This window comes from Lipotes vexillifer, unplaced genomic scaffold, assembly GCF_000442215.2.
Source record: "Lipotes vexillifer unplaced genomic scaffold, Lipotes_vexillifer_v1.1 scaffold243, whole genome shotgun sequence".
Lineage (NCBI taxonomy): Eukaryota > Metazoa > Chordata > Mammalia > Artiodactyla > Lipotidae > Lipotes > Lipotes vexillifer.
The window spans coordinates 604,640-626,172 of NW_006789558.1; the positions used below are offsets into that span (position 1 = coordinate 604,640).

Below are 21,533 nucleotides of genomic sequence, written 5' to 3' on the forward strand. Positions count from 1 at the left end.
ATATATATATATATATATATATATATATATATATATATATATATATTATAGCGTGCTACAGTTCTATGGATGGGGTTTCAAAATTATTGAGATTACTCGTTATGAAGAACGTTTTCCATAAAACCATGGACCCAAAGATTTATTGTTACAGAGTTCAGACATCATGGATGTAGGTTTTGGGTTTTTTTTTAATGGAACCTATTTTCCCTAAAACATTAATTTAATTTGATTTAACATGTCTTATAAATTTGGATGTAAGGATGGGGTTTTTAAGAATTATTTGGAAAGATTAGATGTTGGTATGATGTCTACTTTCTTTTCTAAATTGTTCCACAGATTTTTTTTTTTAATGTGCTGTAAATCAGACACTGCACATTTGTAAATGATGGCCCTTAATATGAAGTGACTCACAGTCTAGGGATGGAAGCAGTTATAGAAACAATTAGTACATATAGTGAAATGTATTTCAATAGATGTACGTACAAAGTGTAATGGCATCAAATATTTAGCTAGAAGGATCAGGGAAAGATTTGATATGTGACCTGAGCCCTGAAGCATGAATGAGGTTTCACCAGTTGGAAAAGTGAGGAATATTTAGCCGCAGGGAATGGCAGATACAGGGTCCTGGAAACATGAAACCGACCTCCTGTTCTGAGAAGGTGTGTTTAAGTACAGCGGGGGTGGGAGAGGAGGGTCTTGAGGCTGTGCAGGTAGACTTGGATTTTGTGTGCAAAGAAATCCTTTGAAGGAATTATAAACATGAAAAGGACAAGATAGGATTTGGGTTTAGGAAGATAATTCTGGAGGAAATGCAAGTGATGGACTAGGAATTGTAGAAAATGGAAGAGGCACAACTAGGTAGACTAAGGTAATTGTGAAGAATGGTGAGGGTAAAGATCTGAATTTAGGCTACAATGCTCTCCATCTTACCATTTCTTCCTCTTTCTCTCCCTCTCTCTGTCTCTTTCCCCCTTCTCTCTCTCTCTCTCTCTCTCTCTCTCTCTCTCTCTCTCTCCCCTTCAGCCAAACTTGCCACCGTTCAAAGAAGCCTTCCTCATTGGATCAGACATCTAAGCACTGTATCTCTCTTACAGTTGCAATTTTAATTCTGTTTTGGTGCTACTGATTCATGCCTGTTCTTCCCACTAGATTGTAAGCTCCATGGGGGTAGCAATTATATCTCCTTTTTTTTTGGTATCCCTAAGTGCAACATGTGACACAAATTTAGTGCTCAGTAAAATTGTTGAATGGATGAATGAGAGATGAAATCGTAATTGAACGAAAGTTAAAAGTTCAAACCATTAGAACTTGGTTATTAGTTGAATTTCAAGATTGAGGAGGAAGAAATAAGGCATGTTTATAAAGTTTCTAGTTTGGGCAACTCAGAGGACAGTTATATATCCACTAAGAGAGAAAACAGAGAAGGAGTGAGAGGTGAGTGTGCTTGGAGAAGATCAAGAAATGGATTTGAGGCCGATGAAACTTGAGGTGTCGCTGTGGCGTTCAGGTGGGATGTCCAAGCGGGAGTTGAGAATGTAACAGCCAACTGTGCCATTTATTGCTACCTTTCTCCAGGTATTCAGGTGTATTTTTTCTATTTTTGGTTTTACCTTCCTTGACTTCAGAGCTGTTTGCACGTTGTGTTATGAAGCTAATGTCCTTCACTGGTAAGTTAGTGATACCCAGTGCCTTCCGAGTATGCGTCATTAATCAAGTGAAATATCCTGGGCTTCCCTGGTGGCGCAGTGGTTGGGAGTCCGCCTGCCGATGCAGGGGATGCAGGTTCGGGCCCCGGTCCGGGAAGATCCCACATGCCGCGGAGCGGCTGGGCCCGTGAGCCATGGCCGCTGAGCCTGCGCGTCTGGAGCCTGTGCTCCGCAACGGGAGAGGCCGCAACGGTGAGAGGCCCGTGTACCGCAAAAAAATAAAATAAAATAAAGTGAAATATCCTAAAATAATGCAAAGAAGTCATGACCAAAGAAAAAACATATCCTGTGGAGATGATGACAACTATAAAATTGGTAACTTTAAGTTAAAATATTTGATCATTTGCAAAATCAAACAATATTAGATGAAGATGGTATTTTTTGGGTTTTTTTTTGTCTTTGTTACTTTACTCTTATGAGGCTATCCAGAGGGCTGCCATCTTACATATTCTGCCTTACTTTAGTCATAGAACATGATTATATTACGAGTGGTACATGGCAACTTCCAGTTCAGGTCAAGATTCTTTCTGTGCACATATACACATAGAAAATCTTCAATTCAAATATATTTCTTAACTTCATAATCCGTTATGTTTATTTCTACTTTGTCAGCTTCATTCCAAGCCCTCCAAAAATTCAGCACCCCTTTCTCACTTCCCCGAGGCCATTATAGTGCTGCCATCTTTGTGAATTCCCCAGAATTGAAAACCTGCTTTTATTATTAGTTTTTAATTCTCCTTCAAGCACATATACTCATTAGTCAGAAACTTTTAAATTTTTTTCACAGTTTGTCTTGGGTGCTCCACTTATATAATTGCATTTTAGACCAAAATCACCCACATATTATATTTATTACCAGTCAAGAGCTGAACCTTGGCTTTCATTCTCCCTTTACAGCAGTTCATTCTACACATAGACACAACATAGACACATGTATTGTGTTTCTCAGGCACATGTGTCAGGCAAACCCCTCTCAAGATTAAGAATTCCTAATATTTTTTCTATTTTCTAGTAAGTCAAATACAGACTTCTCAACCTAGCTCTCTAGAAATTCTTTCAAAACTCTCTCAATTCATTGTGTTTGTAAGTTACCAATAAGTAACTTAATAAATGTTGCCAGTTACACAAACTGCTTATCCCTGATCAAATAAAACTTTATAATCCAGTTTCCACCCCTAAAATTTTGTCTTCCCATTCCAGTAGAAATGTTTATCCTAAAACCATGATTTCTTTGATGTCTTCATAAATCTATGTCCAGCATTAGGTCAATATTTAGATCTGTAAGGGATTTCTCTTAACTAACTTTTCCAGCCACTGATGATTTATTCAAAACTAGCTCAAGAAAATTCCAACTCCTTCATTTGTCATGACTTCCATGTACTGAATGAAAGCTCTACAGAAATGAAGGGAGGCATCATCTTCAGAGTCCTCATTCTTGAAAAATGTACAATGTAATAAGTAAGGCAACAGAAAAAAGGAGAAAGATAAAAGAAGATGAAGGAAGGGCGTCTCACTTAGACTGAAGAGCTTAGAAGAAGCTTCTTGAATGAGATGAGTGAGAAATATGGGAGTTAGTGGGTGTAGTTCTTATGGACAGGACACGAGTAATGGGAAAATCTCATTGTGGGATGCTTTTCATGGGAACCACGCATAATCTGCAATAATTGCATTATTTACGGTAGTTTCTATTAGATTTAGAAATAATGTATAATGTTGAAATAATGTATAATAATTGTTGAAATAATGTATAATAAACTGGATTCCAGTTTGAAAAGGTTTGGTTCCAACACAGAAAACAATACAACAGATATTAGCAATTCCATAAACCTATAAATCTCTTTTCCTGATTAAAAGCCACTTTAAAAGGTGGCTTTCAATCTCAATCAGTCCAACCACTATTCTAATTGTGAAGTTGGTTGGATTTTATTATATCAAATATTGAGCAATAGCAAATGACTTTTGTCTAAAAGTCCTTATTTTAGGAATTCTCTTTTGTAAGCTAGTTTTGTCATCAATATAGTGTTTTGTTTTTAGAAATATTTTTCACATGGTTTAATATTATGAGTAAATTTTCTTATGCTGTAAAAATGTACTTAAGATTAATTATCTGTGGTTCTCACATCATTATAATATGAGATATATATACACGTATATATATATTTAGAAATATGTGTCTCCCCATTGACACAGAAATGTTTTAATGTATGCTACTGCCTTGCTTAGTTAAAAAGATAAACCATTCCCAAACTCTTGTATAATTCCCCTCAACTGTCACAGCAGAAAAGATGTGTGAAAGACATTTGAAAACCAAACACAGTCAATTAATACTACAATTGTTATCAATATTATTTTTCTTATGTTAGACTATGCATTCTCAAAACTCTTGTGGTTGGATGTCTATGCTGTTGGGAGATACAAAAACAGTACTGCTCTCTTGGCCAACTTTTTGTGAGCAATAATCTATAGTCTAAAATCAGATCTATGTTGAATTGGAAAGAGAGTCCTAAAAGACTGAACTGGAGATAAGTTGATAATAGATACCAAATTTCCTTAAAAGGAAGGGTTGAAAGCTGAAGAGGTAAGTAGCACTGATAGGGTTGATGGGACCTGAACAGCATCTAATGAGGGCAGGATGGAAAGTCCTGTTCTTATTTCCAAGAACTTATCTCCTTGAAAAGCCCAGTGACTTTCTCTGGAATAAGGGAAACTAATGAATAGCACTAGCTTTAGTGAGTATAATTCAAACACTACTCTTGAACTGTCATTTTGATATCTCATTTTCTTTTCTGAAGAGTTTTTCATGAAATAAAAATTTCTCTCCATAGTGTATTTTCTTCTAAAAGTTAGATTTCTGCTACTGTGTGATAGAATAAACCATAGTTTTTCAATGTGTAGTTTGTGGCCAAGTTTTAGTTGGGCTTTGGAGATTAAAATTCAGATATTTTCATATCAGTTTGGTAGTTTCCAGGCAGCACTCACTAGGTAAACCCCTTTCTGTCTAAATAGAAAAGGTAAGTCTCCTACAGGAGTTTGTGGAAACAGCCAAGGAGAGAGCTAATTGGAATAGTATTTCTAGGGACTTCCCTGGCGGTCCAGAGGTTAAGACTCCACGTTTCCACTGCAGGTGTGCAGGGGGCAAGTGTTGGATACCTGGCTGGGGAACTAAGATCCCAGGTGTCTCGTGTGGCCAAAAAAAACACAAGAAATAGTATTTCTGGTATTTCCTTGGGCCCTTTATCAGCTTCACTTGGTCTTCTTGCTCTCCTAATGTCCTTCCCTTGTGTTCCCAGTTTATTTGGTTCGATGCTACTAAGAACAATACCACTAATAATAGCCAAGATTGACTTTGCAATTATGTCCCAAGTACAGTACTAAATGTTTCAGATGTATTATCTCACTTAATCTTTACAATATGCGTGCACATGACAAAGAAAAGATGGAAAATTTGCAAATTTAACTTTGACTTTCGTCAAGATCCTCTTCTTTTTCATTATGGAGGAAAGATTAGAGCTTTTCATGCTCTGATTGGCCCTTGCATCCCTCACAAAACTTACCATGGTGCCTTGTATGTAGTAATTCCTCAAGAAGTGTTTGTTAGAAAAATAGGTTTAATATGGTGACTCTAGACCTTGTGCTTTTCAGACTTTGGCTGCTTTGGATGTTCTGTTGTTCCTTTCTTTCAAGCTGTCCTTATTCACAGCTATTCTGCCTGTTACGATGCTTTTCCATATTTCCTGTGGCAGAGGGTCTGCCATAGTAACTGCAGTAATGAGTCACATTTCCCTATGGCATAGTCATCGCTGCCGTTGTTTTCCAGGTCAATAAAAGAACCACAAAGTGGCCAAAATGTTCTGCTCCTATCCAAACCATCACATTAACATAAAAATGTGTTAGAAAAGTCTCGTGGTTATAAAGGAATTGCAGTTTTTAACATTATAGTTCCACCTTTAAATACCAAGGGAAATTTCTTAGCAGGTTTTCGTATGTGATCACTGTCTGTAACAGTATTCTTTTTAGGCCTATGCATTTGCACAGCTTCAGAATATTACATAATTATTACATCTGGTATTCCATGTTTTCCATTAGTGACTTGCAGCAGGAACTCTCCACTGTGTTAATAAGCTCCTAAAGTGTATACATTGCGAAGCATGTTTTTAAAGCATTACTTCAATGCAGAATAAAATACTTGCTATGTAATAAACGATCTAAACTAATATTTTCTTAATTTAAAATAGGCATACTTAGGTTCATGTTCCATATTGTTTGTTTTTGTTTTTGTTTTGTTTTGTTTTTGCGGTACGCGGGCCCCTCACTGTTGTGGCCTCTCCCGTTGCGGAGCACAGGCTTCGGACGCGCAGGCTCAGCGGCCATGGCTCACGGGTCCAGCCGCTCCGCGGCATGTGGGATCCTCCCGGACCGGTGCACGAACCCGTGTCCCCTGCCTCGGCAGACGGACTCTCAACCACTGTGCCACCAGGGAAGCCCCATGTTCCATATTTACCATAGATATTTACTGCTTTGTTTTCTTTTCCTACAGGCAGTGTACCTATTTTGCTTTTACCTGAAGGCATTGTCTTTATTTAATAGAGTAGTTATGTATTCTTTGGAATACTCTGTGTTATATTCTATATGTGATGTGTGATGTGAATTGATGCTTCCCAGAAGCTTTACTGGTGATGCAGTGTCAGGGAAATCTTCCATTTTATCTTAAAAAGACATTGTAGCTCTCTTTCTCTTTCTAGTCCAAAACATTTTACCAAAAGCCTGACTTTGGCTCCACAGTGAAACAGGCGTGATTAAATTCTGGCCCTGTCACTTTCTGTCCCTGGGGACTGGACAAGTTGTTTACACTTTCCATGATGTAGTTTCCAGTATGTAAATCTTGGGATTTTTGTGAAGTTGCCTGGATTTATATTAGCTCAATGCATCTTAGCAATTATTTTTATTTTCAGTAATGTTAATAGTGATATTTTCAGTACTAGTGAGTTGTTAATGTTAGATTTTTTTAAAACAAAAAATCATTTTAGAGTAATCTGATAGTTTGGCTTGTGTATTTGAGAGAATTGAAAAACAAATGACAGTGGCTAAACTTGCTTTCTATACAGGCATAACATTTTAGAATAAGTTAAGCTAAACTGTTCAGATAATATACTTACTGTATTTCAACAGCATATAGAGTTTTTCTAAAGCTTGAATTTCAAGTACGAGTTATATTAAGAACCTGTGGGCACATTTCCTAAAGTAATTTTAAGAACAGCATACAGGCAATATAGAAAATATAACTGATTTGGTGTCACTGGAAGAGTGGGTTTACAGCTTTGTATTCTTGGTCATCTTTATTCCCTTACTATTCAAGTAACTAAAATGATATATTTTTGCTTTTCAGTCACTCAAGACTGCTTGCAATTGATTGCAGACAGTGACACGCCTACCATACGAAAAGGTAATAAAATATTCCCAGGAACGTTTCCACTTAGAATTCAATTCAGTCCAATTACCTGTACATTTCAAGTCTAAAGATTGTATTCAAACTCCATCTCAAATCACCTATCTGCCTCAAAATTTCTTACAATCAGATTTAAAATAGTAAATTTATTTTAAATGATTGGGGAGTAAATATTTAGACTCATGTAATAACCTAACAAAGAGAATTACCTTAAGGATACTAATACATACAAATTTTAAGTAAGTAGCACATGATAAAGCAAAATCAGTAGTAAATCAAATTCAGTGTTTTATTATTTAGAAATGATTTTGGCTTCTATGGTGCCTCAAGATCCTCTCCACAAATATTCATTCTCTGTTATATTAGATTGTAGAATATTACAATAGGATGAAGATAAGACTGAACATACATTTTATATTAATTTATCAATAAGTATATGTACAAATAAATATAACATTTTTGTGATAAATCTCCAGTGTGAAATTATTGCTTTATATTTTACATATACTGGTTAAAAACATACAATGTTCCAGTCACTTTGTGGGTATTGGGGCTCAGCAGTGAAACATATATATAGGTCCTCATTTTTATGGAATTTACCTTCTCATGAAGGGAAAACAGAAGAGCAAACAAATGAACGAGTAAAATGTAGAGTGATAAAATTAAATGGTATGGAGAAAAATAAAGCAGGCGGGGGGCAAGGGAATATTTGGGTTGTGAACCACAAGGGGGAGTTCAGAAGTGTCAGGAAGTTAAGCTGGGGGCCAGGAGTGGAGACACAAGAAAGATAATGAATTTGGATTGGCCTTTGCAATGATTTCTGGGAACGCTACCTTTCATCTGTATTTTTCTATGTGACTTTAATTATCCTAAATGTAACCCAAATAATAAACTATTTGAAATTCTCTTATTATTTATTGTTCTGCATTTTCCAGAGTCATATGTTTGCAACTTTTATTAGGTAGCAAATTGTTCCCTAAGAATTAAAATAGAGCCAGAAGAAGACCCTAAGGACCAATTAAAAAATATAACTTGGAAAAGGTTTGTTTTACACATTTGGCCAAAACCAAAAATGCTATAAATCATGCAAAAAAAATGCAGCTGCTACTCCACTGTGAGCTTGAATTTCACAGAGTGTTGTGATCTTCCTGGCGTGGTGGCTGCTCTACATTGATCCTCCTTGGAAGATCTGGGTGCTTATCTGGGTGCTTTGCCATTTGGGCTGATGCGTTGTGATGCCAGTCAACCTTGAACGTGTAAATGTTAGTGTGTGTGGACATTGCAGCAGTACTGCTTTACTGCATCCTATAAGTTTTGGTATGTTGTGTTTTCATTTTTATTTGTCTTAAGATATTTTTTAATTTACCTTTTGATTTCTTTTTTGACTCTCTGGTTGTTCAGGAGTGTATTGTTTAATTTCCACATATTTGTGAGTTTTTCAAATTTTATCCTGTTACTGATTTCTGGTTTCATACCATTTTAGTTGGAAAAGATGCTTGATATGATTTCAGTCTTCTTTAATTTGTTAAGACTTATTTTGTGTCCTAACATTTCATCTATCTTAGAGAATTTTCCTTGTGCACTTAAGAATGTATATTTTGCTACAGTAGGCTAGAATGTTCTCTATATATCTGTTAAGTTCGTTTAGTCTGTAGGGTTGTTCAAGTATGCTATATCCTTACTGATTTTCTTTTGGGTGATCTATCCATTGTTGAAAATGGGGTACTGAATTAACCTATTGTTGTTGTATTGCTGTCTATTTCTTCTTTCAGATCTGTTAATATTTGTTTTACATATTTAGGAGCTCCACTGTTGAGTGCATATATATTTATATTTGTTATATCCCCTTGATGAATTGATCCATTTATCATTACATAATGACCCTCTTTGTCTCATGTGACAGGTTTTGACTTAAAATCTATTTTGTCTGATTTAAGAAAAGCCACTTCTTCTTTCCTATTTACTATTTGAATGGAATATTGTTTTCCAACCCTTCACTTTCAGTCTATGTGTGTCCTTAAAGCTACAGTGAGTCTATTGTAGGCAACATATGATTGGATTTTGTTCTTTCCAATCCATTCAGCCACTCTGTGTGCTTTGACTGGGGAATTTAATCCATTTACATTTAAAGTAATTATTGATAATGAAGACTTATTATTTCCCTTTTGTTAATTGTTTTCTGGCTGTTTCACAGTTCATTTATTCCTTTCTTCCTCTCTTAATGTCTTTCTCTGTGTTCTCTGATTATTTTTTGTAGTGGTATGCTTTGATTCTCTTTACATTTTTTGTATCTACTACAGGTTTTTATTTCTGCTGACCATGGGGTTTACATAAAACAACCTAGTGATAATAGTCTACTTTAAGCTAATAACAACTTAACTTTGGTCTTATCCCAGAACTGCACTTTTACTTCTCCCTCCCCTACACTTTAGCTTGTTAATGTGACAACTTACATCTGCTTATCTTGTGTATGTATTAACACATTATTGTAGTCATAATTCTTTTTTAAAACAATACTTTTGTCTTTTAACTTTTATATTTACCAGAGTTAAAAGTGATTTACAACTCATTATAGCCATTTCTCTCAGGTTGTTTACTGGAGATTTTTTTTCTTCCTTTGTGTTGTGTTTTCTTGATTCCTCATATTCCTTGTAGATTCGCTTTGTTGTCTGTGCATTTGAAGAAGCAGCTACTTTTCCCCATCTTCTTGGACTGATTTTGACTGGGATACACTTTCACTGTCAGCAGTGCTCAGTGTTAGTCACTCTAAGGCTGAGAGCAAAGCCCCTTTGTGTCCTTCCTTCCCTCCTGAGGAAAAGTATCAGTTCTCTGCTTTTCCACAATCGTGACAAAAAAATTTCTGACTGTAAGGGGATACACTCCCCTTATTTGTTTCTAACTGTCTCAAGGGGCCAAGATCTTTGGTTGTTCAGTGCTCAGTATGAGGCAAGATAGAAACTAGTTCCTCAGAAGCCACCCTAGGAGGCCATGAGGCCTTGTGCACAATCCAACCTCACCATCCCTCCATGCGAGAATCATGGGCTGAGGCAGTCTTCTTGGGGTGGAGCTAAGCCTGTCTAGAGGAGGGACTGATGTGAGTACATTGAAATTGCTTTTCTTACCTGTATAAATATGACTGCTTCTCAGTTTGTGCTCCTCTAGGCTGCTTCTGCTTCTTAGTTGGATCCTGAATGTCTCTTCACAGTATTTTGATAACAATATTATTGTTAAATCAGCATTTCTGTGGAGGGATGAGAGGTAAGTCTCCCTACTCTACCATCTAACTGGCATAATTCCTCATTCAGAACCTTAAATATGTCATCCCACTGCCTTTTGATTACATAGTTTCAAGTAAGAAAACAGCTGTTGATCTTATGGAGCATCCCTTGTACTTGAGGAATTGCATTTCTCTTGCTACTTTTGAAATTCTGTGCTTGCCTTTGTCTTTCAGCTGCTGGTTATAATGCATCTTGGTATGGATCTCTTTAAGTTTATTCTCCTTGAAATTCGTTCAGCTTTGTGGATATGTAGATTAATTCTTTCTACAAAGTTGGGAAGAGTTTGGCCATTATTTTTTCAAATATTCTTTCTGCCTTTTTCTCTTCTCCTTCTGGGACTCCTATAATGCATATATTAGTCTGATGGAGAGTGTCCTATGGGTCCTTTATGCTCTTTTCACTTCCTTTTATTCCTTTTTATTTCTTCTACTCAGACTGGATAATTTCAATTGTCCTATATTCAAGTTTGCCTGGTGAAGTCTGCTGTGTAACCTCTCCAGTGAAAATTTTATTTCAGCTATTTTAATTTTTACCTCCACAACTTCTTTTTAAAGAAAGAGTTTGGTTCCTTTTACAATAATTTTTATCTCTTAACTGATAGTGTCTATTTGTTCATACACTTTTCTCCCAGTTTTCTTAAGTTCTCTGTCCATGGTTTCCTTTAACTCTTTAAACATATTTAAAATATGTAATATCTTTGTCTAGTAAGTCCAATATCTGGGCTTCCTCAGGAATGGTTTCTGCCAATTTTTTCCCTGTGAATGGTCCATAATTTTCTGTTTGTTTGTATGCTTTATATTTTTCTTTGTAAATTGGACAATTTGAATATTACAGTGTGGTAACTCTGGAAATCCCATCCCCATGGTTTGCTGTTGTTGATTGTTGTGGGCTGCAGTTGTCCATTTGTTTATTGAATTTTCCAAAATATTTTTTCAAAAAATAAACTGTACTCCTTGTTCTGTGTGGTCACTGAAGTCTTTTTTCTGTTACCTCTGCAGTAATCCTGTTGGGGATTCTTTTATCTCCAATCCTAATCCTGATAGAGATTTACTTTAATGCCAGGAACCAAAACCAAAACCACCACCACCAACAAAAACCAAACTCCCTTTTTCTGAGCAGATTATCTCTGGGCTGGGGCACTCCTTCAACATTTAGCTAGGCTACCAGCAACTGTGCCTTAGACTTCCCATCCTGCTTGAGCAAAGAGCAAAGATCAACTAGAGATGTTAGCTTAGGGTTCTTTCAGGTGTTTTCTGAACATGCTTCCTGCTCTGGTCATGCACAATCCACTGCAGATTCCTTGGTAACCCTTCAAAGCCCTTATTCCTTGAAGTATCTTCCTCCTTAGCCTCATCCTTCTCAGGCTTTTTGTCAGCCTGCTGCTTGCCCTATCCACTGTTCCTTGTTACAGGTGGCCACAGGTAGTGTATTTCTGTAAAGCTTTTGACTGACACCAGTCTGAGGAGCTGCTCGCATCTAAATGGAAACTCCAGGCAGGTCAAAATCCAGAGTCACAATGTTTTGAGAACAAAGTGAGTATTGCACTTCCTGGCATCAGCAAGACACCGACTGGAACTCAGGCCACCATCTCCATGGCTGCCACTAAGCTGGAGAATGAGGGGTGGTACATGAGTAAGCAGAAATACCACAATACTTTCTTACTGAAATTTACACCTTTTGTTTCATTAAACACTCCCTTGGTTTCTATAAGTTTTTTACTAGATTTCATATATCCAAAAACATGGATTCTATAAGTTCTTGCAAGCTTAAATTGCTGCCTTAGCAAAGGGACTTTTCTTTTTCTTTTTTTGATTTTTATTTTATTTATTTTTTTATACAGCAGGTTCTTATTAGTTATCCATTTTATACATATTAGTGTATATATGTCAATCCCAATCTCCCAATTCATCACACCACTACCACCCCCCATGCCACTTTCCCCCCTTGGTGTCCATACGTTTGTTCTCTACATCTGTGTCTCAATTTCTGCCCTGCAAACCAGTTCATCTGTACCATTTTTCTAGGTTCCACATATATGTGTTAATATACGAGATTTGTTTTTCTCTTTCTGACTGACTTCCCTCTGTATGACACTCTTTAGGTCCATCCACGTCTCTACAAATGACCCAATTTCGTTCCTTTTTATGGCTGAGTAATATTCCATTGTATATATGTACCACTTCTTCTTTATCCATTCGTCTGTCAATGGACATTTAGGTTGCTTCCATGTCCTGGCTATTGGAAATATTGCTGCAGTGAACATTGGGGTGCATGTGTCTTTTTGAATTATGGTTTTCTCTGGGTATATGCCCAGTAGTGGGATTGCTGGGTCACATGGTTATTCTATTTTTAGTTTTTTAAGAAACCTCCATACTGTTCTCCATAGTGGCTGTATCAATTTACATTCCCACCAACAGTGCAAGAGGGTTCCCTTTTCTCCACACCCTCTCCAGCATTTGTTGTTTGTAGATTTTCTGATGATTCCCATTCTAACTGGTGTGAGGTGATCCCTCATTGTAGTTTTGATTTGCATTTCTCTAATAATTAGTGATGTTGCACAACTTTTCACGTGCTTCTTGGCCATCTGTGTGTCTTCTTTGGAAAAACGTCTATTTAGGTCTTCTGCCCATTTTGGGATTTTTTTGTTTTTTTGATATGGAGCTGCATGAGCTTCTTGTGAATTTTAGAGATTAATCCTTTGTCAGTTGCCTCATTTGCAAATATTTTCTCCCATTCTGAGGGTTGTCTTTTTGTCTTGTTTGTAGTTTCCTTTGCTTTGCAAAAGCTTTTAAGTTTCATTAGGTCCCATTTGTTTATTTTTGTTTTTATTTCCATTACTCTAGGAGGTGGATCAAAAAAGATCTTGCTGTGATTTATGTCAAAGAGTGTTCTTCCTATGTTTTCCTCTAAGAGTTTTATAGTGTCCAGTCTTACATTTAGGTCTCTAATCCATCTTGAGTTTATTTTTGTGTATGGTGTTAGGGAGTGTTCTAATTTCATTCTTTTACCTGTAGCTGTCCAGTTTTCCCAGCACCACTTATTGAAGAGACTGTCTTTTCTCCGTTGTATACCCTTGCCTCCACAAAGGGACAGAGCTTTCTACTCTGTCATTTTTCATGATGTTACTCTGACATCTATAATTATATCTTTAGATAATATACATTGATTGTCTACTCTGGTCTGTAATAAAATTAAATATGATTTTTCTTTATTTTCTCTATCATTCCTGTCCTCCACCATCCATTTTTTGGATAGCGATATTACATTTCTTAATGCTTATCTACATACTGTTACAATGTTTATATTTCTATTACTTGATCTCTCAACTTTAATTTATATCCTTTGAGCCCCAGCTGTTACAAATGAGGCAGTTGATGAATTTACTGTCAAAATTTTTTTCTCCACTGCTTCTCAGTATTTGCTAGTTATATAATCTCTACGTTGTCATGGCATAAAACCGTTCTATTCTTTATCATCCAACCATCCTCTTTATGTGTTTTTACAGTAAATATATTCAATACCCATTGCAAGTCCTTTTGCTATGGTTTCCTCATTCCTATCTTAGTTTCCTGAATTTTGTTTTCTACTAGTTTATTCAAAATCGCCACAGGAGAACAATGCTCTCTTAGTGTTTGCATTAATAAAGCTGTTTCCTTGTAGTTTTTATACTTTAAGGACAGATGCCTGGGTATGAAATCCTCAGTTTACCCTTTCTTTACCTGGGTAACTTGTAGGAATTTCTCCACTGTCTTTTGCCTTTAGCGTTATATGCACTTTGAAGAAAACTAAAGTAAGAAACAATTTCTTCTCATAAGTGGCTTGACTATCTTGCCTAGTTACACAAAGAAGTATATATTTACCTTAAAAATTCAGTACTTATTTTATTATATATCTGACGGTAGACTATTGTGGTGGGTAGAAAAATATTTCCTCAGACATGTCCACACTGTAATCCCTGAAACCTGTGTGTTTATTACCTCACCTGGCAAAAGGGACTTTGAAGATGTGATTAAGATAAGGAATTTGGGCATATTATCCTGGATTATCCGTGTGGTCCCAGTATAATCACAAAGGTCCTTGTATGAGAGAGTTAGCAGGGTCAGAGTCAGAGAAGGTGATGTGGCAATGAAAACAGAGTTGGGAAGAGGAAGGGCCACAAGCCCAGGAAAGCAGGCAGACGTAGAAGCTGGAAAAGGCAAGGGATGGACATTCCAGCGTCCAGAAAGAACACAACTTGCCAACACCTTGATTTTTGCCCAGTGAGACTTCTGATGTTTCAAATGGGAGATAATAAATGTGTATTGTTTTAAGCCACTAAGTTTGTGGTAATTTGTTACAGCTGCAATAAGAAACTAATAAAACTCTGAATCAACTTTCTCTGACACATAATGGGTCTTTTAATTCTGCAGTAGCTCTAAGTGGTTGTTCTCCTTGACTTTTGGTTGTTTTTGTTTTGTCTCTCTGGGTTCCAATTATGTATATGCTGGTAATTCATTACCTATCTTTTATATTCTGTAGTTTTACCATTTTTCTCAAATTCTTAACTCTTTTTTTAAATTTCCATCTCATTTTGTTTTGGGTGAAACCTATTTTCCCTTCTGAAACTTTTACTTTTACTTTCATTTAAGTGAGCACTTTCCCCCCCTGATTTCCCAAATTCTTTTAGCTAACATTGACATTTCTTGTTTGTTTGTTTGTAGACTTCTGTGTGTGTGTGTGCGGGACTCGTCACCTTTAGTGAGTTGATTCTGCTTTCCAAATTCCTAAATACTGTAAGGAGTGATTCATACTAGTTTAGGTAAGTGTCCTACAGAATAGTCATTTAGTGCATATTTTCTTGTTAGCATCTATCTGTGGTCTAACTAGCAGGCAAAAAAATCTAAGTGAATTTTAAGATGTAGAAACATATTATAACATTTATGCTTAAGTTTATAATTACTTTAGCTTTTAATTCATTGTTCAGTCTGTTTTCTTAAATTAAAAATTCATTGAGCAGCACATATTGATTGGGTGCATACTGTGTGCTAGGCTCCACTCTTGGCGTCTGAGTTTCCAGCTGTGACTACAGCATAGTCATTGCCTTGACCTAATGGAGTATAATCCGTGTGTGTGTGTGCACGCGCGCGCATGCACGCACATGTGTAAGGGTGGGGTTGGGAGGAGAAACATAGACGGTATATAAAGACAAGTAAATGTATACTCTCTCTCTCTTTAATATTTCCAGCGAGGTATGATGAAATGCCGAAAGCAAAAGAGTAAATAAGAATATAAACCTAATAACTACTTGTTTTTCTTTCTATTATGACAATACAGCAGTGGAATTTGGTAAGAACTGGCTAATTGTATAGATGTAAGTATTGTATAAAGAAATAGAGGATCAAATTCGGTATATGTGGCAAAAAAATTTTTTTACTTAATATCCCGAGTCAGAATATAAACAAGCAGTTTTAGAAATACGTGTTTTACTTCAAGAGTTCATATTACCTCTATAATGGAGGGTGTTTCATTTCCAAGAGTTTCAGAAACCAGGTAATAAAATGCTTTTAAAAAACAATCGAATGCTAGTGACTAATTGCCTAGTACCCCACCATTTTGAATTATTTTATGTTTAAAGTTAAATTAGTTAACTCCATAAATATTTGCTGCATCTGCTGTGGGCCAGGTATCATCTTATGCCCTGGGGAAACAGCAGGGAACCAAACAGAAACAGTCCCCAAACTCAGGGAAATTAGAGTCTATGATGTGTATAGTTTTGAAGGGGAAGGAAAGCCCTTTGTGGTCAGAGTACCAAATAAGTAACACTTCCATGAAAACAATCACGTTCAGTCATCAGCTTACATTTTACAATAATAACAACCATGATATTAATTTTTCCTCATGTTTTCAGAACTCTACCTTAAAGAATGCTTTGGGCACGTGATCTTTATTTAAACAGAATTTAAAACTACGTCATTATAATCTTTCCACCGAAATAGTATTTTATAAAAACAGGTGACGATGAGATTACCTCTGTTATTTGTAAATGAGGAGATCTTTATTCGTGGACTGTCATTACCCAGTGTGTGGCCCTGGAGAGTTTTCATTTAAGGAAATGGTTTCTCAGAGACCGTCTTTGTGGACAGAAGATTGGGGGGATCAGACCTGCCTCATGTGTCGGGGGGAGCATTCACTCCTCCTGAGAGATGGAGCCATTCAGGGGAGCACAGGAGAGGAGTGGAGATCTGTGGGGTCCCCTCCTGCTGCTTCCTCTCTCCTCTCTCCACCCACCCCTCCCTCTCAGCTCCCTCCCTCTGTCTGTGGAATGTGATCCTGGAGGGCTACCTTAAGGAATTGTTTCATTGTAACTTGAATTCACAGTATAGTGGCTTTGTTTGACCACTCAGGTTCTTAATTCCTCAGAAATATTCAGAAAATATGTGGTTCTTCTTTTGTATTCTTCCCTTGAGAATCCTATCTGGGGAAAGTTCAAGGAGGATGGTTTTGCCTTGGGGGCACCGTTGAAGCAGGCATGTCCGCTTAGAAATTGTGTTTATGAACGTGGAAGCATTGTCAACTATTGCATCCTAGGGCGCCCCCTTAGGAAAATCCACAGGGAAACATTTCCTTTATTCTCAGTCTAGGACAAGCTGTTCTTTTCTGGAGCTTCTGTCATACCGTCTTGTAGACTTCTGAATTTTATTACTGATTTTGTTTCTCTTTTTGTTATGACCAAGGTGAAGCTTGGGGACACATGTGGTCCAACGTTGCCAATTATATGGGAACATTTTTTTATATGATTTTAGACGGCCACAGTTTCATTTTACTGTTTTTTTCTTGTACTGCCATTTCCCTAATCTTCTCTTCCCTTACTTTATGCCATTTTATTTATACCCCAAATTTCCCAGCCCCTAGCCTCAGGGTCCACTGTTTACTCCACTATATGCCTAACATGATGGTGGGAACTCCAGTGACCTTAGCGTGTGAAGTCACCGGAAAGTAGTGTTTACTCTTTCGCTGGGCATTCCGGCTCAGCCATCTGCACCCCTTTTGCCGATGCATTTCTTTGGCCTCTGTCTTCTCTCTGCCTCTTTATCCAACTCTTGAGACCCGTGGCTCTCCTGCCACCCAAGTGATGTTTGAGGGATAGTGGAGGAAAATTGGTGTATTGAACAGAAATCACTTCAACTTGAACGTTACGGATGGTTATCACATTCCTGGACCGTTTCCTAGGAGAGGTTGCGTCTCAGTAATTTCTCTCCCTCTCCTTAAGCTCTGTCTTATTGCCATGTTGGGGAGAGGGCGGCTTCCTCTCCATATTCTTTGCTGAACTCTCCACATACAAACTCCCTCCTCTCTGGCAACTGGAGGGGAGCAAAATTTGCTGCCCCAAAATGTGTCTCTTTGACATGAGCATTAATTTAGGCTGATTATTTTTAAGAAGACCTGGGAAGTTTTTCTTGTTACCTCTCCCCTTAACTGCCTAAAAGAATTTGGATAGAGGACTTGTTCCTAGAACAGAGCCATCCTGAGAGACGTCTGCAAAGAATATGGGCTGAGGGTAGTGGGGGCGACTCTGGTAGGGCTTAGCGACCAGAGTCCACTCTGTGTCCCACTGTCTCTGGTGGCCCAGCAGACATTTGTTTTGCCCACTTTGGGGGGTTACTCAGTCTTCCTGGGACTCTCCCATGTATGCATATTATTAAACTTCTGTGTGATTTTCTCCCGTTGATCTGTCTCATGTCAGTTTAATTCTTAGACCAGCCAGAAGAACCAAGAAGGGTAGAGGAAAATCTCTTCCTCCCCAACAGAATCAAAGGAAAACCAAAAACTTCTCTTGGTGTGTTATTCAGAGACAGTTTGTCCATGTTTTTGGCCTCAAACTGTCCCATCCAGACCAGACTATATTTTGAAAATTGCTGAAATACAGAAGAAATCAAAACCCCAGACATTACATATGAAGTGTTTGCTTTCAAGTTCCCGTATCTGATAATTGCCTGGGTGAGTATGTAAATGGTGGCTGACAAGCCAGTGGAGGACTGTGATTTCTCTTCTTTTCCCCTTTTTGTGAAAGATGAAATTCTCCACTAAGTTCCAGACTTAGTTTAGCAGCTAAGTGGAGGTGAAGAACTGCTTTTCTCAGTTTTTTTTTCTTATAAATGATTCTCTTCATTGCAGGAGCTTACACATTTGTTCCGTGGCTTCTCAGCTTTAAAAGAGGAAGAGCGCTAGAAGAAAAAGAGAATAAAATATTGGTCAAAGAAACGGGTTACTTCTTTATATACGGTCAGGTAGGTTCAACCCTAATACCGCTGTCACTGTCCGGTGCCTCCCATTTTGTGCTGACTTCTGACAAAGTTCTTTGGTTTGTTTCTCAGGTTTTATACACCGATAACACCTTTGCCATGGGACACCTAATACAGAGGAAAAAAGTCCATGTCTTTGGGGACGAATTGAGTCTGGTGACTCTGTTCCGATGTATTCAAAATATGCCTGAAACACTACCCAATAATTCCTGTTATTCAGCTGGTAAATAATAGTTCTATATACATAGACAGAAAGACATTCCTCAATATACTGTGTGGTACTTATTATCTTGAATGATAAGCTAGTCTGTTTTAATAGAGGCAAAATCATTATTAATAGGTTTATCATTTTATATATACATTTAGAAAGGGCAGTAACTTCACAGCAATCCACACTAGAACAATCGTAAGCTGTGTTTTCTTCAACCTGTAATAACAATGCTGCAATAATAAGAGAATGGTAACCACGTGCCAGGCACTTTACCTGTGTCCATTCCTTTAATCCTCCCTGTCGAAGGGAGGTGGGGTCTGAGGCACAGAGAGGAAGCACACATTGTCTTAGGCTGCACAGAACTTAGTTTAAACCAGCCAGTCTGACCCCAGTGGGACTCACAGAATCTCTTCTTTACCTCCTGCGGACGAAGTGCCTTTGGCCGGTTTGCGGGTCAGGTCCAGTGGCCCAGTGGCTTTGCTGGTGTCAGTGGACACCAGGTGGATGCGTTTGGGATGTGAAAGTGTAGGAGTGAGGCTGCATTTCAACTCAGAAAAGGGAAAGGGCAGGCTCGCTTCATCGCAGGTCTGTTTGGGCTGTAATTGCCATCGTAGCATTCATCTTGTTTTGGGGTAATTTCAAATTAATCGAGGCCAGTATTTGGGGGGAAAAAAAAATTGCCTTCGACACGTTTATTTCTCTCTGGTGATTTTGACAAATCCGTTCAGGACCCTGAGGAATGTCTTCCGTTCCAGACAGTTAGCGTGAATGGCAGTGTGGAACATGGGGTGCAGCTGTGCCATGCGATTTGAAGCGCTATATTCCAAAGGCGTTTACAGACAAAGGCACGATGAAATAAGTGAGAAGGCAAATAATGGAGGCAATAATGTCTCCAATAATGGAGACGACTGTCATCCTGGATCCTCAGCCATAAGTAGCTTTGACAGGGTGATGAGGAAGTTTACGAAATTGGAATTCCCTAATTTTCATAGAGAAATGCTTCCCTGCAGCCAGTGGTAACCAGTATTGTGGCGTTGCAAAATATTTATAAATGGTGAGGTCACTTCAGTCTGTTATATTTATTTACATTAATTAGTACTTAGAGCTTTACAACACACTCTTTTTTCAAACTTTCTAATCATCAGCCCCTCATGGTTACTTTCTCAGCCAGATTTCCTAGGTGCCTTACTTTTTAAGAGTAATTAACTTGACCTTAAAGATATTTCTCAGTGCTAGTAGCTTAGTATTATTTATGAAAAGTGTTTTCTAGGAAATTTCAGGTTTTCAATCTTTATCTGTTCTAGAACGAATTTGTTTAAAACCATTAAGAGCTACACATTGGTGTATACGTGTATAAAGTGCTTCCATAATAATCTGGAAAAAAATTAAAATGGTCCATTTGAGGAGCCCAACGAAGCTGAATCTTATTATTTCATTAATAAATTGAATGTGTTTATTGCAGAAAAAGTTAGAGCTGATTGCTATAATCTGGAAGAATTGAAATAGCCAATAACCCAGTGTTGAAATTTTAAATTGAACCTACTTTGAAACGTAATTGGTTCACACAGACTTTATTTGGAGAGTTACTATTACTTAATGATCTGTGATCTATAGCCTTTGTCAAATTATTAGATTATCTTCAATCTCTATGAGAATGACTAATCCATTCAACAAATAACTTCAATCTTTTTTTTTTTCTACTACTTAATGTAGTCATCAAATGCCTTGCCAATCCTAAAAGTGTACACATTACCCTTAACAATACCTAGAACTATGTTCTTTTGTTTGTTGTCTGTCTTGGTCTATTAACAAAAAACAAGATCCTCGTAGACAGACTCTTTGGTTATTCTAGCCACCGCCCTATGAGGGCCTACGAAGGTGTCTGGTATATCTGAGGTGCTCAGTAAATAAATACCCACTGGCTATTGCTGCAGGACACCCAGGTGCTTTGGCTTGACAGTGGAATAGAGGTTAACATAGATGTGTTCCTGTAAATACATTTTCATGGCATGTTAATGAAACAATGCAACTACTTTTAAAATTGTTAGTTGAAAGTATGGACAATTTAGATGCTATTTCCTTTGTTATTTCGTTGGTTTTATTCTCTGCCCCTCCTCCTCTTTCTTTTAATCTTTTTCTTTTAAAATGATGTCAAGAATGACCTGATAGTATACTGAGTGTAGTTCCTGAGTTGTGTTTTGTATTCCTGAATCACAGGCTGCCTTATTGTAAATTAGGCGCATGAATGAAGATTAGTTGATCAGTTTTGAGAAGCTAATTACCTTGTTGCTTTTGATTATAAAAGCAAGTATGGAAACACAAATTATAGAGGGCTATAAAAGTAATCCAAATGACTTCTCATCCCATAGTTTGTACGCTAGAGAAAGACTGTGTTAGCAGATGTGCTTTGTGAATAAGTAGTGTTTTGTTTTTCACTTTTAAATAATTTATGCATTTTATATGCACATTTGAAAGTATATTTAGGACTATGCAGTATATATAAGTGGGTGTCCTCATTTTTTTGTATTTTTATTTAACATTATTTTTTAAAGATTCCCATGTCAATAAAATGAAGGAAAACCACTTTTTTTTTTTTTTTTTTTTTTTTTT

General features: G+C 37.3%; 1 protein-coding gene across 3 annotated transcripts in view; it reads left to right on the forward strand.

The window, feature by feature from the left end:
* TNFSF13B (TNF superfamily member 13b) overlaps positions 1-21,533 on the forward strand; it is a 32,579-nt gene that overhangs the window by 9,912 nt on the left and 1,134 nt on the right. For 2 of the 3 annotated variants that reach the window (XM_007462724.1, XM_007462726.1), the window contains exons 3-5: positions 7,093-7,149; positions 18,585-18,697; positions 18,785-18,935. In XM_007462724.1, coding sequence (XP_007462786.1) covers positions 7,093-7,149; positions 18,585-18,697; positions 18,785-18,935 — 321 coding nt within the window. The remainder of the gene's footprint in view (positions 1-7,092; positions 7,150-18,584; positions 18,698-18,784; positions 18,936-21,533) is intronic. The other variant, XM_007462725.1, reaches the window with a different exon arrangement.